Here is a 16,563-nt window from a genome sequence, read left to right as displayed (position 1 = left end):
GTCCATAGCTTCCTGCTCACATCTTTAGAAACTGGTTGAGCACCAGCGCAGAGAACCTGGATTCTTGTCTTTACAGACATTGTATTGCGAACCTTCTTGGCAAGTGTGCAGCGTTTTGCATGCTTCCACATGAACTTGCGTTTTAAATAACCACCGCACGCAAAACAATGTGTATAGTCCTGAAAATTACTCTTCGCATCGCTCTGTTGTTTGCAAGGAACCAGTGTCCCCTTGCCTTCTTTGAGAGTTGCAATGTTGTTTGCCTGATTTCCTTTTTTTCTGAGCAGATCCAGTTGAACCCTTCTTTCCTTCGACTTCTTTGGAAACATTATTGCACTTGCAACTTCCACTTCTTCTTTATGCCGTCGTTCAAGATGTCTTGCAATTTTTGCTTGTGGTTCGCAGCAGTAAAGGCAATAATTTTTCTTCTGGTGGTATTTTTTTTTTCCATGTACTTTGACGACCTCACTGACAGTCATAGAATCGCTCTTTTCTTCTGAAGCAATTCGACATTTGCTGTAGGTCTTCACAATTTTCTTTATTTTGACTGGTGACGATGATTCCTCTTTGTTGCTAGAGGAGTCTGTCTTCTCAGCCTGCTTGTTACCGCCATTGAAGTCACTTTTTTTTTCAAGAGTTGGTTCTGACTCTGCTTCACTAGAAGATTCCTCCGACGCCCTTGGCTTGTAACTGTAGTCACTGTCATTGCAGGTACTTTCAGAGTCCTCCACTATGTCTTCGGCCACCTACAAAAGAAACACATATGTTTGTTACAGCAGTTACATAATTAAAGAAGCATAAACATGAACAACTTTTAAAAATATTTCGGATCTTTTGAAGTGGGGATGTAGATGAAGCTCATCCATAGTCAATGTACTTACTAACTACAGTATAAGGTGCACCGCCAGTTTGGAGAGGCAGGCAACTGGACAGGGATGGAGTCTGATTTATTGTTTTTTTGTTGGACAAGCAAGTTCAGTAAGAGATGCCATTACATCCACTGAAGCCTTCCTCAGAACCATCATCTGACAACGTGTTGTTTCCCAGCTGATCTTCAGTGGAAGCCGAAACGTAATAACATCTCTTACTAAACTTGCCCGTCCGACAAAAATAAACCAAGTGACAGGTGCTTTTTCCATTACACAGTACCAGCTTTACTCTACTCCATTGTATTGCTTTTCCATTTGTACCTAGTACATTTTTACTACCCGTTCTGCTGGGGTTCAAACCGGTACTAGGGGGTACTAGCTTGACGTGAAAACACTGCAGAGGACTGATTTTGGTCCTAACTTGTCCACCGGTCCTAATACGGAAGCTCTTTTTACTGGTAAAGGTCCTAAGTAGGTAACAAATACGAGAATTACTCTACTCCATTGTATTGCTTTTCCATTTGTACCTAGTACATTTTTACTACCCGTTCTGCTGGGGTTCAAACCGGTACTAGGGGGTACTATAGCTTGACGTGAAAACACTGCAGAGGACTGATTTTGGTCCTAACTTGTCCACCGGTCCTAATATGGAAGCTCTTTTTACTGGTAAAGGTCCTAAGTAGGTAACAAATACGTGAATTACTCTACTCCATTGTATTGCTTTTCCATTTGTACCTAGTACATTTTTACTACCCGTTCTGCTGGGGTTCAAACCGGTACTAGGGGGTACTATAGCTTGACGTGAAAACACTGCAGAGGACTGATTGCTCGATCCAGCATGAGTTGGACGGCGTTAACTCTCGGATCAGAGAGTCAATGTTTACAAAAGTTCCCCATGTGTACACAGAGCTGAAAAATAGCATATACACACGTACACGTTTGTGTGTTTATGAATTTTGACCTCTGCTGCTGTATAACTATTGACTACCTACTAACTACTACTGCGGACGGGCAAAGCTTATAGTATGTATAAATAACTCGTACAACCACACTTCAAAAAATCCGAACTATCCCTTAAAAAGTCCTTTTTATATGTTACAGAAAAAACTCACTTATTTTCCCTATCGGCCATGAACAATTTCTGAGTCAAATGCAAATAATGACTGTGTACATGCCACACAAACGTAATAATAAGAGGCTTATTGCAACTGTAGGTCGCAAATTACTATCAAAACTTTTAAATCTCGTCCGTCCCTCTGTATGTTACAACACTGATGTCAATATGTTGTCATGGACATCTTGAATTCTATGAGATCCAAAGGCTGAAATCAGTCGCGGCGACTGAGAATCCATGTGATTGACGGTAACTGAGCTCAAGCATTCAGTACCTTGTGCGCTACGCTGCGTCCTCTGCTGCGAGTCCTAGACCAGGAACATGAACGGCTGTGCGGGCGGCTCTTGGCACTGGTTCTCTCCTCACTCGGAGTACTAGACCTGGACAATGACCTAGACAGTGATCGGCCAGTGCGGCCACTGCAGCCCAGCTCCCTGTACAATTGACAATGTAGGCATTAAAGCAGACACTCTTAATGCAGAGCGACTTACAACAGGCATACACATGCTATGGTAATTAATGAAATGTGTAGAGGTAGGTTAAAAACACTAACCCTCAGCCTAGTGGATTAACAACTATAAAAAAGTGCCAACTAGTGCTTACCTGTCTTTGCTGGGAATGCGTCTACTAGGACCACGCTTGTGGCTCGTGGACCCCTTCAGTGGACCCTTGCTGTACGGCGGGCGGCTCTTGGCACTGGTTCTCTCCTCACTCGGAGTACTAGACCTGGACAGTGACCTAGACAGTGATCGGCCAGTGCGGCCACTGCAGCCCAGCTCCCTGTACAATTGACAATGTAGGCATTAAAGCAGACACTCTTAATGCAGAGCGACTTACAACAGGCATACACATGCTATACATTGACACGGAGATAGACGGGAACGCCCATTCGATTTTGTCCCGGGGGAAAACAGAACGATCTGCCTCATAGAGTTACATCATACACGATCGTTTGGATAACTTTCAGAGCTATTTTATGGACGATTGAAACATTGTCAGCTAAGAAAAATCCATCAGAAGGACAGCTGGAACAATCGTCCAGTCGCCCTCGGAAAAGTTGACTTATTAAGATATATGTGACTAAAAAAAACAAACATTGACAATCTATGAGCTCACAGCGCGTCGGAACGCGACGCGTTGTAACTGTGAGCTAGATTGGCAATGTTTGGTTTATGTTCCCCCCAGAATACGTAAGCTGGGGTTCATGTGGTTTATCAGATTATCCTTATATCTTATTGCACGAGTCAAGTTTCAGCACAAGCACCACTGAGATGTTTTGGTATTCAGACGGAGATGGAAAGAGGGAAACCCTCTTTCCATCTCCGTCTGAATACCAAAACACTCACCCCAAAACAAAGTCGCCCCGGGGCAAACCCGCCGGGATTCACCTGGTGTTCCTAAACGTAACCTCAGTAAAACTGTGCCAAAACATAACCTTATTACTAAACTGAACCTCAGTAAAACTATGCCTAACCCTGAACTTATTTCAAACCTTATCCTCTGTAAAACAAATACAAGAATACAAGAACCGCTGGTCGGTGAAAAAATGGGGGCGAGGGTGTTTTGGGGTCTTCTGGTCACCTCCTTTGTCCTCTTTGTTACCAAACATGTTTACATATGCACAGTGTTTAATCGCCTGGTAGAGACACTATTACAAGATATGATCAATTAAACTTACCATAATATCAAAACCCAACAGCCATTAAGTCATCAATAATGTTTATAGTGAATTTGAAGTACAGTTTAGAGACTGTTTTGTGAACAGCACGTACCGACGCCATTACGATTTGGCGAAGTGCGTCATTTAATATCATGCAGGATTTACACACTGCTTTAGCTCCGTGTTCATTGCCAGATTAACAATTGTGTTTTCTGTAGGTTTTTAAACAAGGATAGTCTAGGGTTTGGCTTGTTTTGTGTGTAAATCGCTGCATGTTGACTGCGTTTCCAAACTGTAATGGCGATGTCTCCTGTACTTGGAATTCACTAAACCGTGTTCTATAAACATCATTGATGAATGAATGGCTTTTGCTTTTTGATATTATGATGAGTTTAATTGATCATATTTATAGAAAATGTAATAGTGTCTCTTACCAAGCGATTAAATCCGATAACCTCGGGCCATTGTGTTGTGTTGGATCCTTTGTCCAGTCAGGACAACATTCCAGTCGGACTCTTGTTTAATTTGCTAATATAGCATTCCTTGTCGAGTGGCAACAAGGTTCTGTGCCTGTGATCTGGCAAGCCATGACGCCTGCTTTTAGATCAGTATACTTTTACAGCATATGAGTTTGAAAACCCCGAATCCCACCGTCTATACCAGCTGGGGGAAATCTGTGTTTTCCCCCGAGTGCAACTCCGCCCCCCTAGGTACAACCCACTGATGACACTACACCGTGTGGATGTATGGTAATTAATGAAATGTGTAGAGGTAGGTTAAAAACACTAACCCTCAGCCTAGTGGATTAACAACTATAAAAAAGTGCCAACTAGTGCTTACCTGTCTTTGCTGGGAATGCGTCTACTAGGACCACGCTTGTGGCTCGTGGACCCCTTCAGTGGACCCTTGCTGTACGGCGGGCGGCTCTTGGCACTGGTTCTCTCCTCACTCGGAGTACTAGACCTGGACAGTGACCTAGACAGTGATCGGCCAGTGCGGCCACTGCAGCCCAGCTCCCTGTACAATTGACAATGTAGGCATTAAAGCAGACACTCTTAATGCAGAGCGACTTACAACAGGCATACACATGCTATACATTGACACGGAGATAGACGGGAACGCCCATTCGATTTTGTCCCGGGGGAAAACAGAACGATCTGCCTCATAGAGTTACATCATACACGATCGTTTGGATAACTTTCAGAGCTATTTTATGGACGATTGAAACATTGTCAGCTAAGAAAAATCCATCAGAAGGACAGCTGGAACAATCGTCCAGTCGCCCTCGGAAAAGTTGACTTATTAAGATATATGTGACTAAAAAAAACAAACATTGACAATCTATGAGCTCACAGCGCGTCGGAACGCGACGCGTTGTAACTGTGAGCTAGATTGGCAATGTTTGGTTTATGTTCCCCCCAGAATACGTAAGCTGGGGTTCATGTGGTTTATCAGATTATCCTTATATCTTATTGCATGAGTCAAGTTTCAGCACAAGCACCACTGAGATGTTTTGGTATTCAGACGGAGATGGAAAGAGGGAAACCCTCTTTCCATCTCCGTCTGAATACCAAAACACTCACCCCAAAACAAAGTCGCCCCGGGGCAAACCCGCCGGGATTCACCTGGTGTTCCTAAACGTAACCTCAGTAAAACTGTGCCAAAACATAACCTTATTACTAAACTGAACCTCAGTAAAACTATGCCTAACCCTGAACTTATTTCAAACCTTATCCTCTGTAAAACAAATACAAGAATACAAGAACCGCTGGTCGGTGAAAAAATGGGGGCGAGGGTGTTTTGGGGTCTTCTGGTCACCTCCTTTGTCCTCTTTGTTACCAAACATGTTTACATATGCACAGTGTTTAATCGCCTGGTAGAGACACTATTACAAGATATGATCAATTAAACTTACCATAATATCAAAACCCAACAGCCATTAAGTCATCAATAATGTTTATAGTGAATTTGAAGTACAGTTTAGAGACTGTTTTGTGAACAGCACGTACCGACGCCATTACGATTTGGCGAAGTGCGTCATTTAATATCATGCAGGATTTACACACTGCTTTAGCTCCGTGTTCATTGCCAGATTAACAATTGTGTTTTCTGTAGGTTTTTAAACAAGGATAGTCTAGGGTTTGGCTTGTTTTGTGTGTAAATCGCTGCATGTTGACTGCATTTTCAAACTGTAATGGCGATGTCTCCTGTACTTGGAATTCACTAAACCGTGTTCTATAAACATCATTGATGAATGAATGGCTTTTGCTTTTTGATATTATGATGAGTTTAATTGATCATATCTATAGAAAATGTAATAGTGTCTCTTACCAAGCGATTAAATCCGATAACCTCGGGCCATTGTGTTGTGTTGGATCCTTTGTCCAGTCAGGACAACATTCCAGTCGGACTCTTGTTTAATTTGCTAATATAGCATTCCTTGTCGAGTGGCAACAAGGTTCTGTGCCTGTGATCTGGCAAGCCATGACGCCTGCTTTTAGATCAGTATACTTTTACAGCATACGAGTTTGAAAACCCCGAATCCCACCGTCTATACCAGCTGGGGGAAATCTGTGTTTTCCCCCGAGTGCAACTCCGCCCCCCTAGGTACAACCCACTGATGACACTACACCGTGTGGATGTATGGTAATTAATGAAATGTGTAGAGGTAGGTTAAAAACACTAACCCTCAGCCTAGTGGATTAACAACTATAAAAAAGTGCCAACTAGTGCTTACCTGTCTTTGCTGGGAATGCGTCTACTAGGACCACGCTTGTGGCTCGTGGACCCCTTCAGTGGACCCTTGCTGTACGGCGGGCGGCTCTTGGCACTGGTTCTCTCCTCACTCGGAGTACTAGACCTGGACAGTGACCTAGACAGTGATCGGCCAGTGCGGCCACTGCAGCCCAGCTCCCTGTACAATTGACAATGTAGGCATTAAAGCAGACACTCTTAATGCAGAGCGACTTACAACAGGCATACACATGCTATGGTAATTAATGAAATGTGTAGAGGTAGGTTAAAAACACTAACCCTCAGCCTAGTGGATTAACAACTATAAAAAGTGCCAACTAGTTCAGTGGACCCTTTCTGTACGGCAACAGGTTATAACGTGAAAAATTGTGACAGTGTATCGGTGAAACAAATGCATGTTAGTGTTTCTGTGTCATTTTATGTATAGTGCAATCACCCCCCCCCCCAAGGGCTCTGTGCACTTTACAGAAATTGTAGGTTATCGTGGAGGAAAATCGCAGATTAACACATTTGAGCGATAATAATCGTATGGCTCTACGTACCGGTAGCTGTCTCCAGGGCTGCGGCTCCGGCTATGTGGGCGGCTGTTGGCACTGGTTCTCTCCTCGCTCAGTCCCCTAAACCAGGACAATGACCTAGACCGTGACCGGCCACTAAGGCCCAGCTCCCTGTACAATTGACAATGTAGGCATTAAAGCAGACACTCTTAAAGCAGAGTGACTTACAACAGGCATACACATGCTATGGTAATTAAGGAAATGTGTAGAGGTAGGTTAAAAACACTAACCCTAACCCTAGTGCAGTAGTTCTAAACCTGTGGGTTGGGACCCCCAGGGGGGTCCCTAAATTATTTTGCGGGGTCCCCAGATGTTTAGCTTAATGTTAACATTGTTTTCTCACTCAACAGTAAACAGAAAAACATACAGCACAAGTAGTGCAGGAACCAAAGTCAAAGTTCTTTTTGAGGGTTTGTTCCTGCACTAAAGTGTATACAGGGTCATCTGCACATTTATAAAGTGACAAATGAAGGACTTTTAAGACCTTTTTAGTATCTCTGTTCAAACATTGAACAAATTGTCAAATATTAGGGGTGTTGCGAGGCGTTGTGAGCATGTAGATCGGCTATTTTAACAAAATAGATTGAGTCAAACTAAATGTAACGCCAACTCCTACAATTCCAAGTGCTTGTCAGGGTGGGGGGTCCCCAGTTGAAATATGATTATTTTGGGGGTCGCGGCCTGAAAAAGTTGAGAACCACTGCCCTAGTGGAATAACAACTATAGAAGTTGACAACTGATGCTTACCCGTCTTTGCTGGGACTGCGTCTCCTAGGACTACTCTTGTGGCTCGTGGACCCCTTCAGTGGACCCTTTCTGTAAAGACACCAGGTTATAACGTTATCGGTGAAAAATTGTGACCCCAAAGGGCTCTGTGCACTTTAGAGAAAACCTTTTCATGTCAAGAACTTGACATGAATTGACACACATCAGTTGGCGGACCCCCAGTTGAAAACAAGAGGGACCTCCACAAGAGAAGATATTTATGGCTTAAGCAGTGATTCTCAAGCATTTTGATTTCCCCCAGTTTTACATCCATTGAGCTACGGACCCCCATTGAATGTAATTTCTATCTCTGGGACTCGCATTACTGGGACTCGTAACTATCCATCTATCTGGGGCCCCCCTGGAACTCCCTCAAGGACGCCTGGGGGTCCCTGGACCCTAATTTGAGAAAAATGTGGACACAGAAAACTTTATCCAGGGGTTCTACAGAGTTACTACAGGGGCCACTAAATCTTTTTGTGATAGGAACTTCTTTTTTACATCTACCACTTGAACCCTAGCGTCCCTCCCTATTCTGAGGGGAAAATTTGACATACATATAGAACAGATCTACAAGCTCACATCGCCTCGCGCTGTGAGGCGTCGGGTCAGCACTACTACAAGGACAGGTGTGTGTGTGTGTACCCGTTCTGTAGGTGGCGAGGGGGGGCGGAGCCAGGCGGCCCGTCGGTCAGCTCGCTCCCTCCTCTCCTCCCTCCTCCAGGAGACGCAGATCTCTGCACAGAAAACAAACGCAACTGTTGACAGGGCTCACCAACATGTCCATACGTGGACAGATGTGTCTGTGGCAAGACTTGGCCTTGTCCGTGGCACAATAATAAAAATCAAGACTTTTTCTCCCAAATCTTTTAGAGCCAGACTGATGCATCGTGAGCGTTTTGAGCTTCAGCTATTTACAAATTTTTTTATTGGTCACATTTTAGTCTAGTTATATTCATTGACAATAATTACTTTTTTGTCAGCAGATAGATGGAACATCTAATCTAAACAAATATTTACATAGCATTTTCTCTCATGTTTGTTTTATTAAATGGACTCTAAGGGTCCATTTGGTTCCATTGTACACTCTCAGAGTTACTGTAAATAAGCACAGATGATTTTAGCGTAAATTGGGGAGAGATAGAAAGAAGAAAAACAATAGTATCAAATGGGGTCCATGGTCAAATGCATATCAAACCGGGGGTCCTTGGGAAGAAAAGGTACAGTACAGTACAGTAGGACATGTACACAATCCTCCCCAGACAGACCCCTGATTCAGCACAAGCCCAAGCAGCAATACAAATTGTAAGACAGGGGGGTTGAATAATTTCAAGCACAACTGTACATGGGCAACTGGCGGTCCGGGGGCCACATGCAGCCCCCACCTTCACTTAATGCGGCCCACAGGCTAGTATCAGAACACTGATATATCATTGATTTCAGCTGTTATAATTCCAAACGTGCAAACATGACCCACTTCAATTATTTCAGTCTATAGCTTAAAGACCAGCATTAAAATTGTATTGTCAACATAAGTGTAGCTAAATACATTTTAAATTAAATTAAAATGTTACTTCAGGATTCCAATTGAAATTAGCATAAAATTCAGGGTTCTCATTTAAAAAAAATAAAGTTATTTTTAGCATCACTAAAAACAATCTACTTGTAGAACTGAGCCCAGCTCCCCCCCTCCACCATGGTTCCATTTGTACACTGTCCGAGTTAAGGGGAGACCTTGAAATGTTAAGTTTGAGAACCGTGATTTAGGGCAGTGGTTCTAAAAAAAATGTTTTCCTTTGACTCTGACGGCATACAAATGGAACCAAATGGACCCTGTACACGTCAGAATTTAGACCCCCTAGGGATCCAAGAATCCTTTCTGCACTATGCCCCGTAGTACACTCCAAACATGTACAAATGTGAAAATAAGGTGCTTAACCCCAAGCCCCAAATGTTAACTGGCTCTACGGGGTAGTAGTTTAATGTAATAATCCATATCTTTCAATAAAGAAGTGTTTTAATGCCGTCTGTGGCCGAACGCCATTTTTTCACCCTCGTTTACTTCCAGTTACATTTAGTGTAATTCCGGGTTTCACCAGATGCGCCCCGTCACTACCGTCAATACCGCCCATTGGGAACTTCCCACAGAATCGGCCACAGACGGCATTAAAACACTTCTTTATTGAAAGATATGGATTATTACATTAAACTACTACCCCGTAGAGCCAGTTAACATTTAGGGCTTGGGGTTAAGCACCTTTATTTTCACATTTGTACATGTTTGGAGTGTCTACGGGGCATAGTGCAGTAAGTCCCTGTTCCCTGCGTCAGAATCATAAATACGTCTACGAGCATTTTATCAAACACTTTAACCACGTTGTGGAAACGAACATTAGGCATAAAATTGATTGCACTTTCAAATTTGAATTCATCTTACCTCAGGGCTCTCCATCAAAATGTTTTTGTTGTAAAATGAAGCAGCTTTCATGTTGTCGATGTTGTGATAGTCTGACTGCCTCTAATCCACCAGCTGAAAGCACCACGCAATCACATCAACAGAGTGGGCGGGGTCGTATGGGCTGAATGCAGAGTCAACCTGTTGAGTGTGTGTGGACTGATGTGTTACCCTCCCCCATGGTTCTAATTAGGACCAGGATGGTTCTTGTTAGGACCAGCAACCAGTTGGTGTGTTTCTAAAAGCCATCATATCTAGACCAGGGGTTCCCAAACTTTTTTGGGTCAAGACAACCCTATAAATACTTTTTTCATCCGAGGCACCCCTATATATTACATGGATATTTTTCACTCCCTCCAACCTTATATATGGCATATTTTACTATTATATTTAGCATACATACCAATGTACAACAGTAGGCTATGTAACTATCTTTAATACAAATATTAAACTTTTTGTTATTGTTAAATATAAGATATATTTTTCTAACCTACCTTTTTATAATCCTTAAGGTGTCTAGTTAATGAATTTTGATGTTCCCAGAGCCAATCTTTGTCCGATATATGTTTTTTTTAATCATATGTTGTGTCCGTCCTGGATTTTTGGCTGTGCAAAATAAAAACTTTAAATAAACATAGCTCCTAACTATACATCCGACAGAAACCATTCACCCCATTTTTGTCTTTTCATGAAGAATTGATATGAGGGTTTGCCATAATTCCATCATGTGTAGTGCATAAAAACCCAAATAAACACAAAAAATGTTAAAATTCGTCTAAACTGGATCACCAGTAAGACGCCCTAAGGGCGAGAAGCGACCTTACGGTCGCTTCTCCAGTAGTTATTGACACCATGGGGTCATTCCCATTTATGGGATTATTCGCATGCTATCTATCTGCGACCATTACTTAGGTCGCTATTATGGAGATCCCTGACTGTCAGTGGGCTCATGGCTTGCCCCTTTTATGCCCATATATGGAGATCTAGACAGTGTTTAGCATGGGTTCCCCATGTTAAGCCCATATATGGGCTCAATATTGTGACGTCAAACATATTCATGGCTTGTCCCTTTTATGCCCATATATGGAGATCTAGACAGTGGTTAGCATGGGTTCCCCATGTTAAGCCCATATATGGGCAGCGGGCTCAATATTGTGACGTCAGACATAATGTGTCATATGTGACATCATCATGGCACCATATTAGGTGGGTGACAGAGAGAGAGAGATACAGACACACATAGAGAATCAGCATTTGGTGCCCTCTGTTCCAATAAACAGCGACCTAACGGTCGCAACAACAACTTTGGCATTTTTACAATCTTCAAGATGTATAGAAAACATATGTTGATGTTCCCCACCTGAAATAGTGACACACATATATTATGGTATGGTTGCTATAGAGAATTTCCACAAATGCAAAAAAGACAATGCAACATCAACATAAGGTCATAAATGTACATTATTCTGAGACAAATGTCAAATTATTCTGTTTTATTTTGGAATGAGGCATTGAGGGAGATGACTAGTGACATAAGAGGAACCTTTTTGGAACATTAATACTCAAAATAAATGCCCAAATGTAGGCAAATCAATAGGCTTTTTCAAACTGTTAATATGAATGTTTTAGGTTCTTGATACACATCTCCCAGCCTTAGTTAGGATCAGAATGGTGTGGCTGCTCACAAAAAAGGATCACATTATATGCTACCCCAGAAAGAACGCATCAAAATGTAGGAATGTGATTTTTGGAAGCTACTTAGCTCCAGCCAAACAATGCTAATTATTTAGCAACAGGGGCCTGTGACAGATCACAGGACACCAGTCTGAGTGTCATGTACCTATACAGTATATTATACAGGAGAATTGATAACCTTGCATTTACCTGCATTTGTTATATGTTGCTATTGTAGGAATGAGGAGGGCCTATTTGTACACTCTGAGTTACATATATGCAGTGTGAGGTTTTAAAGTTCTAACTGGAGAACTGACATGGGTGTGGTGATGTTTGTCTGTAGTATGAAGGTAGGCTACAGAACCATAGATACACTCCGAGGCACAAGCAGGTGGGATTCTGAAATGGCTGCATTGATAGAGGGGGACAGATAATGAGCAAAGTGAATGTCAGGGAGATTTTGCAGCTCCATTTCCTATGCGTGCCATTTCTCCAACAAGCTATACGTTTTAATGAAGTTATCCCATCCTCTTTCCTGGTTCCATAGATCCTGCACTATGATCTTTGCACGAGATGTGAAAGGAGTCATATAGCCCAGAGGATCATAATGTCTTGACACTATTTGTTTTAAATGTTCCTCATTGTAGGCTGATGGTAAATAATGGACTTGTTCTTATAACTCAGTATGTCAGTAGAGCAGTTCCGTTGGAGGCCTAATGTTAGCTCCTTGGGGTCTCCTCCATTCTCTGATAGCCACGGTTCACTTTTCGGATCTGGTGAGAGATGGTTTATTGCAGCTGTGTCATTGCTAGCCCATTATCTGATGTCAAACCCACCATCAGCAAGTAGGGGTCTCATTTTTGTCAATTAGGGACTTGGCTTTGTGAGATGAAGGGGAATTTTAAAGGCAAATATCAACATAAGAACTATGTTGGACAGAGTTAAGGATATCCTCATTACAACATGTTTTTGCCATTAGGGCCCTCTAAGCACAGCAACATTCCCACCAGAACATGGATAAGGGAAAAATCATCCAAGGCCTTAACATTACTAATGCGAATAATAGGGGAATTCAATAATGTGACAATTTCACTCTGAACTAGCAGCCTTGGCAGGCCATATCGTTCTTGAAGTGCTCAGAGAGCAGTGGAATATGGCTAAAAATAAGTGTGTAATATGCATATGTACATCATGTGTCTCCCTTTTCCCTTTTCCAAAAAAGTCTGTGCGATCAATGAATGATGAATTGTATATTCAATACAATACAGTCTGATATTCTGGTGTCAAAGATGGTACAGTTGGAACTGAATCCATACTTAATTCACTGGTATGCTTCCTTCCTTACGAACAGAGTACAGAGGGTGAAAGTGAACAAAACCCTCTCCTCAGCATTAACTTTTATACTGACAGCTGTCGTACTGAGGAATGTCTGTCTGAATGTCGCACTGACAAACCAGACCAATACATTCTAAAGTACTCTGATGATACAGTCTTGATTTCTCTTTTGGATAGTTCCAGTGATCCTGGACTGCACCAACACAGAGTAAATAAGGTGGTGGAGTGGAGTGATAACAACGCTCTTATCATTAACACAAAAAAGTCAGAAGAGATTGTTTTTGGTGCTCCACTAGAGATACACAGATCCCCCATTACTATTCATAGTGAACAGATCAACCAGGTATGTTCGTATACATACCTAGGAGTAGTAATAGACCACCTTTTGTCATGGAAAGACCAGATTGAATCAGTGGGTAAGAAGACAAAACAAAGAGTCTATTTCCTTCGCCGTCTGAGATCTTTTGGTGCTAGTAGACAGATTCTTCTTTTGTTTTTCACTTCTGTTATTATGAGTGTTCTGCAGTACTGTAGTACCACCTGGTATGGATGTCTGTCTGTAGCTTTAAAATCACAACTGCTGCAGCAAGTGAACATTTGTTCAAAGATTGTTGGACAACCACTTCAGAGGCTCTATACATCCACGTATAATAACAGTATGATAAGGTTGGCAAGGAATATCACTTCAAACACTAGCCATGCTTTGTATGGAGAATATAGGTTGCTGCCTTCAAGAAGGAGATACAGTGTTCCTACATACAATAAGGTCAAACTGAAGAGGTCCTTTGTCCATCAGACGACATTGAGGCTTAATCAGGAGTTATAAGCCAGGGGTAGGCTGAGTGGTGGACATTGCTCTTGTCTTTGCATGTCTTTCTTTATGTATGTATTTTGTTGTTTTCTTGTGTCATGTCAAATGTGTGTACTGTTATATGTTGCATACATGGCTGCTGGGTCGCAAGACAAATTTCAGTGCAAACTGACAATAAAGTATTATCGTATCGTATCGATCCTGGGGGTAAGGTGGGGGGGTTAAGAAGCGGACTGGGTTGCTTAGCAACCACAGAACCGCCACTATCGGAGGAAGAGACTAAAAATGTTGCCAGTAGGCAAACCATGCGGGTACATAAACGATCACATAAGGACAATTTGTGTTCTAAAAAAAAAAAAACATTACTCCTGTAAGTTATTGTGATTTCGTATGAATTGTATGTACATGCTCAGATAAATAACATAATGTCTCCTCCCCTGAAAAGCTTTTAAAATAAAAATAAAATAAAAAGATGGTCACAAAAAAAGCAGTGGAATATGGTCTTGCATGCTGAATCTGGCCAATTTGTTAGCACCTGAGTGCTGAAGATGGTCTCTAGTAGGATCTGATATTTATATTGTTCAGTAAGTTGGGGGTGAATATCTAGGAGGTTATCTAGAGCCATTTTCAGTAGGACAAATTCACTCTCTCGAACACTTTTGAACACAGGAAGTGATGACCTGGGTATCCCATTTGCAGAGGCTATGAACAGATCCATGGAATTGTAGGTTTGGACCTTGCTGTGAGTGAACAGATTGTGGCTGCTGGGATGACATGGCTTGAATTTGTGGCTGCTATAGTATGAATGAGGTGGCCACCATGTAAGGGTCCATTTGGCTCCATTTGTACAGCAGTGGCCAACGCAGTAGGCCTATCTATTTGTATACTGTATATATTATAATGGCGGTCCTTTTTTAAGATTAGATTAATTTAATGACCTAAAAACTGTGATAAAACTGTGTAGACTTACACGTACAGTCTGGGAGTTAATTTAGCTTTCGTTTCGAATTGATCATCGTGTCAAGTTATTTGAATCAAACAGCACACTGAGATGAGCTGCCAACTTTAATGTAATTTGGACATTGTTGCAAACTTAAAATACCATAACATCTGACATAATGGAATGTTTATTGAAATCGTCTCTATTTTTAATTGGCATGTAATGTCTATCTACCTGTAGTTTTGGGGGAAATTTGGGGGACTGACTACTGAAATTGCCTCCCCCCCCCCCCCAAAAAAAAAGAGAAAACCTATCCATGCACGGCCCCAGTTACTCTCTCTGCATGATGTATGTGTTCCATAAGCAGGAGGTCTAGCATGTACAGTAGGCTGGCCTTTGTTTGCCTATATGTGAATCAATTCAACACCAGACTTTTTGCTATAGCCTTTATGGATGATTGTAATGATAAAATGTAATTATATAATGTATAGGCTAATTATAATACTATGTGTAAATATAATATATAGGCTAATTATGCTAATATGTTATATTATATGGCAGCCAAATATAGTAATTTATTCTATAATTATTCTATATTTATTAGTTTATTCATTATATATATTTTATGTTCTTCAATGTTGATGTATCCTTCAATGGCACTTACTAAACAGTCTCACTTACTAAACAGTCACACACATGTAAAACATAAGTTGGCCAGAGGCGGCGCTTCGAAATTCTACACACACCTGTAATTACATGAGTTGGCCAGAGGGGGGCGATCTCAAATGTAAAAATGCCTCCTTTTTAGGACCATCCCAATTTCAACACCAGGCATGGTAAAATGGCACCCTCTATCTGTTGCAGTGGTCATCCTTATAAGGACCATGATTTTGGTCCTAACTTGTCCACCGGTCCTAATATGGAAGCTCTTTTTACTGGTAAAGGTCCTAAGTAGGTAACAAATACGAGAACACACACACACACACACACACACACACACACATGCTGTTAATTCCCATTTAAATGCATTTGGTGCAGTAATAAGTGCTTGTTTATATGACAAACCCCCTGCAGAGTTTGTGTGTGTGTGCGTGTGTGCCTGTACGTGAGCGTGTGCGTGTGCGCGCGTGTGCGCACACAACCTTGACACCTGCACTCGTATCCAGATGCATAAATGCATGTATACACAATTCATACAAACAAACAGAAGCAGCGTGAATAACTATCGTGTGTTTGAAAACTCAGGAATAAATTTGCGATACATTTATGATGAACCGACCGCATATTGCTCCAAACACACATTGCCAGCACTCTCAATTTATTTCCAGTGAGGTATTTAATTTCAGGGATGAAATTGGATTTCAACACAGTTTGTAAATTAACATACTATCACTTAAAAATGTATTGCTATGGACTAATAAAGCGTAAAGTTATAAAGTAAAATCCTCAGTGTTAATGTCTCAGTAACTCCGAGTAATACAAATGGAACCATTAACTGCCAATTGTACTCTTGGCCCTGACACACTGAAAGCTTCAGATGCTGGCGTCAGTTTGTCAGAGCCTTGAGAAATTATCTGTAAGAATTTTACTATTTAATAAGCATAAACGGATGCCACTTACTCCTATCTA

The 16,563-nt window shown here is 41.7% G+C and overlaps 1 protein-coding gene across 1 annotated transcript; it reads right to left on the bottom strand.

The window, feature by feature from the left end:
- Window positions 1–16: 16 nt before the first annotated feature.
- LOC308099344 (uncharacterized protein) lies at window positions 17–10,207 on the bottom strand (the record flags this gene model as incomplete). The annotated part of the gene is made up of 7 exons (XM_080448088.1): window positions 17–31; window positions 456–746; window positions 2,258–2,375; window positions 7,033–7,065; window positions 7,702–7,770; window positions 8,365–8,456; window positions 10,157–10,207. The coding sequence occupies 7 exons, from the start codon at window positions 10,205–10,207 to the stop codon at window positions 17–19; spliced, it is 669 nt and encodes a 222-aa protein (XP_080304214.1).
- Window positions 10,208–16,563: the final 6,356 nt, after the last annotated feature.

The sequence above is a fragment of the Gymnoscopelus braueri genome (assembly GCF_963280865.1).
Source record: "Gymnoscopelus braueri genome assembly, chromosome: 13".
NCBI lineage: Eukaryota > Metazoa > Chordata > Actinopteri > Myctophiformes > Myctophidae > Gymnoscopelus > Gymnoscopelus braueri.
The sequence above is the reverse complement of the archived record's forward strand: the minus strand, read 5'-3'. Positions and strand labels throughout refer to the sequence as shown.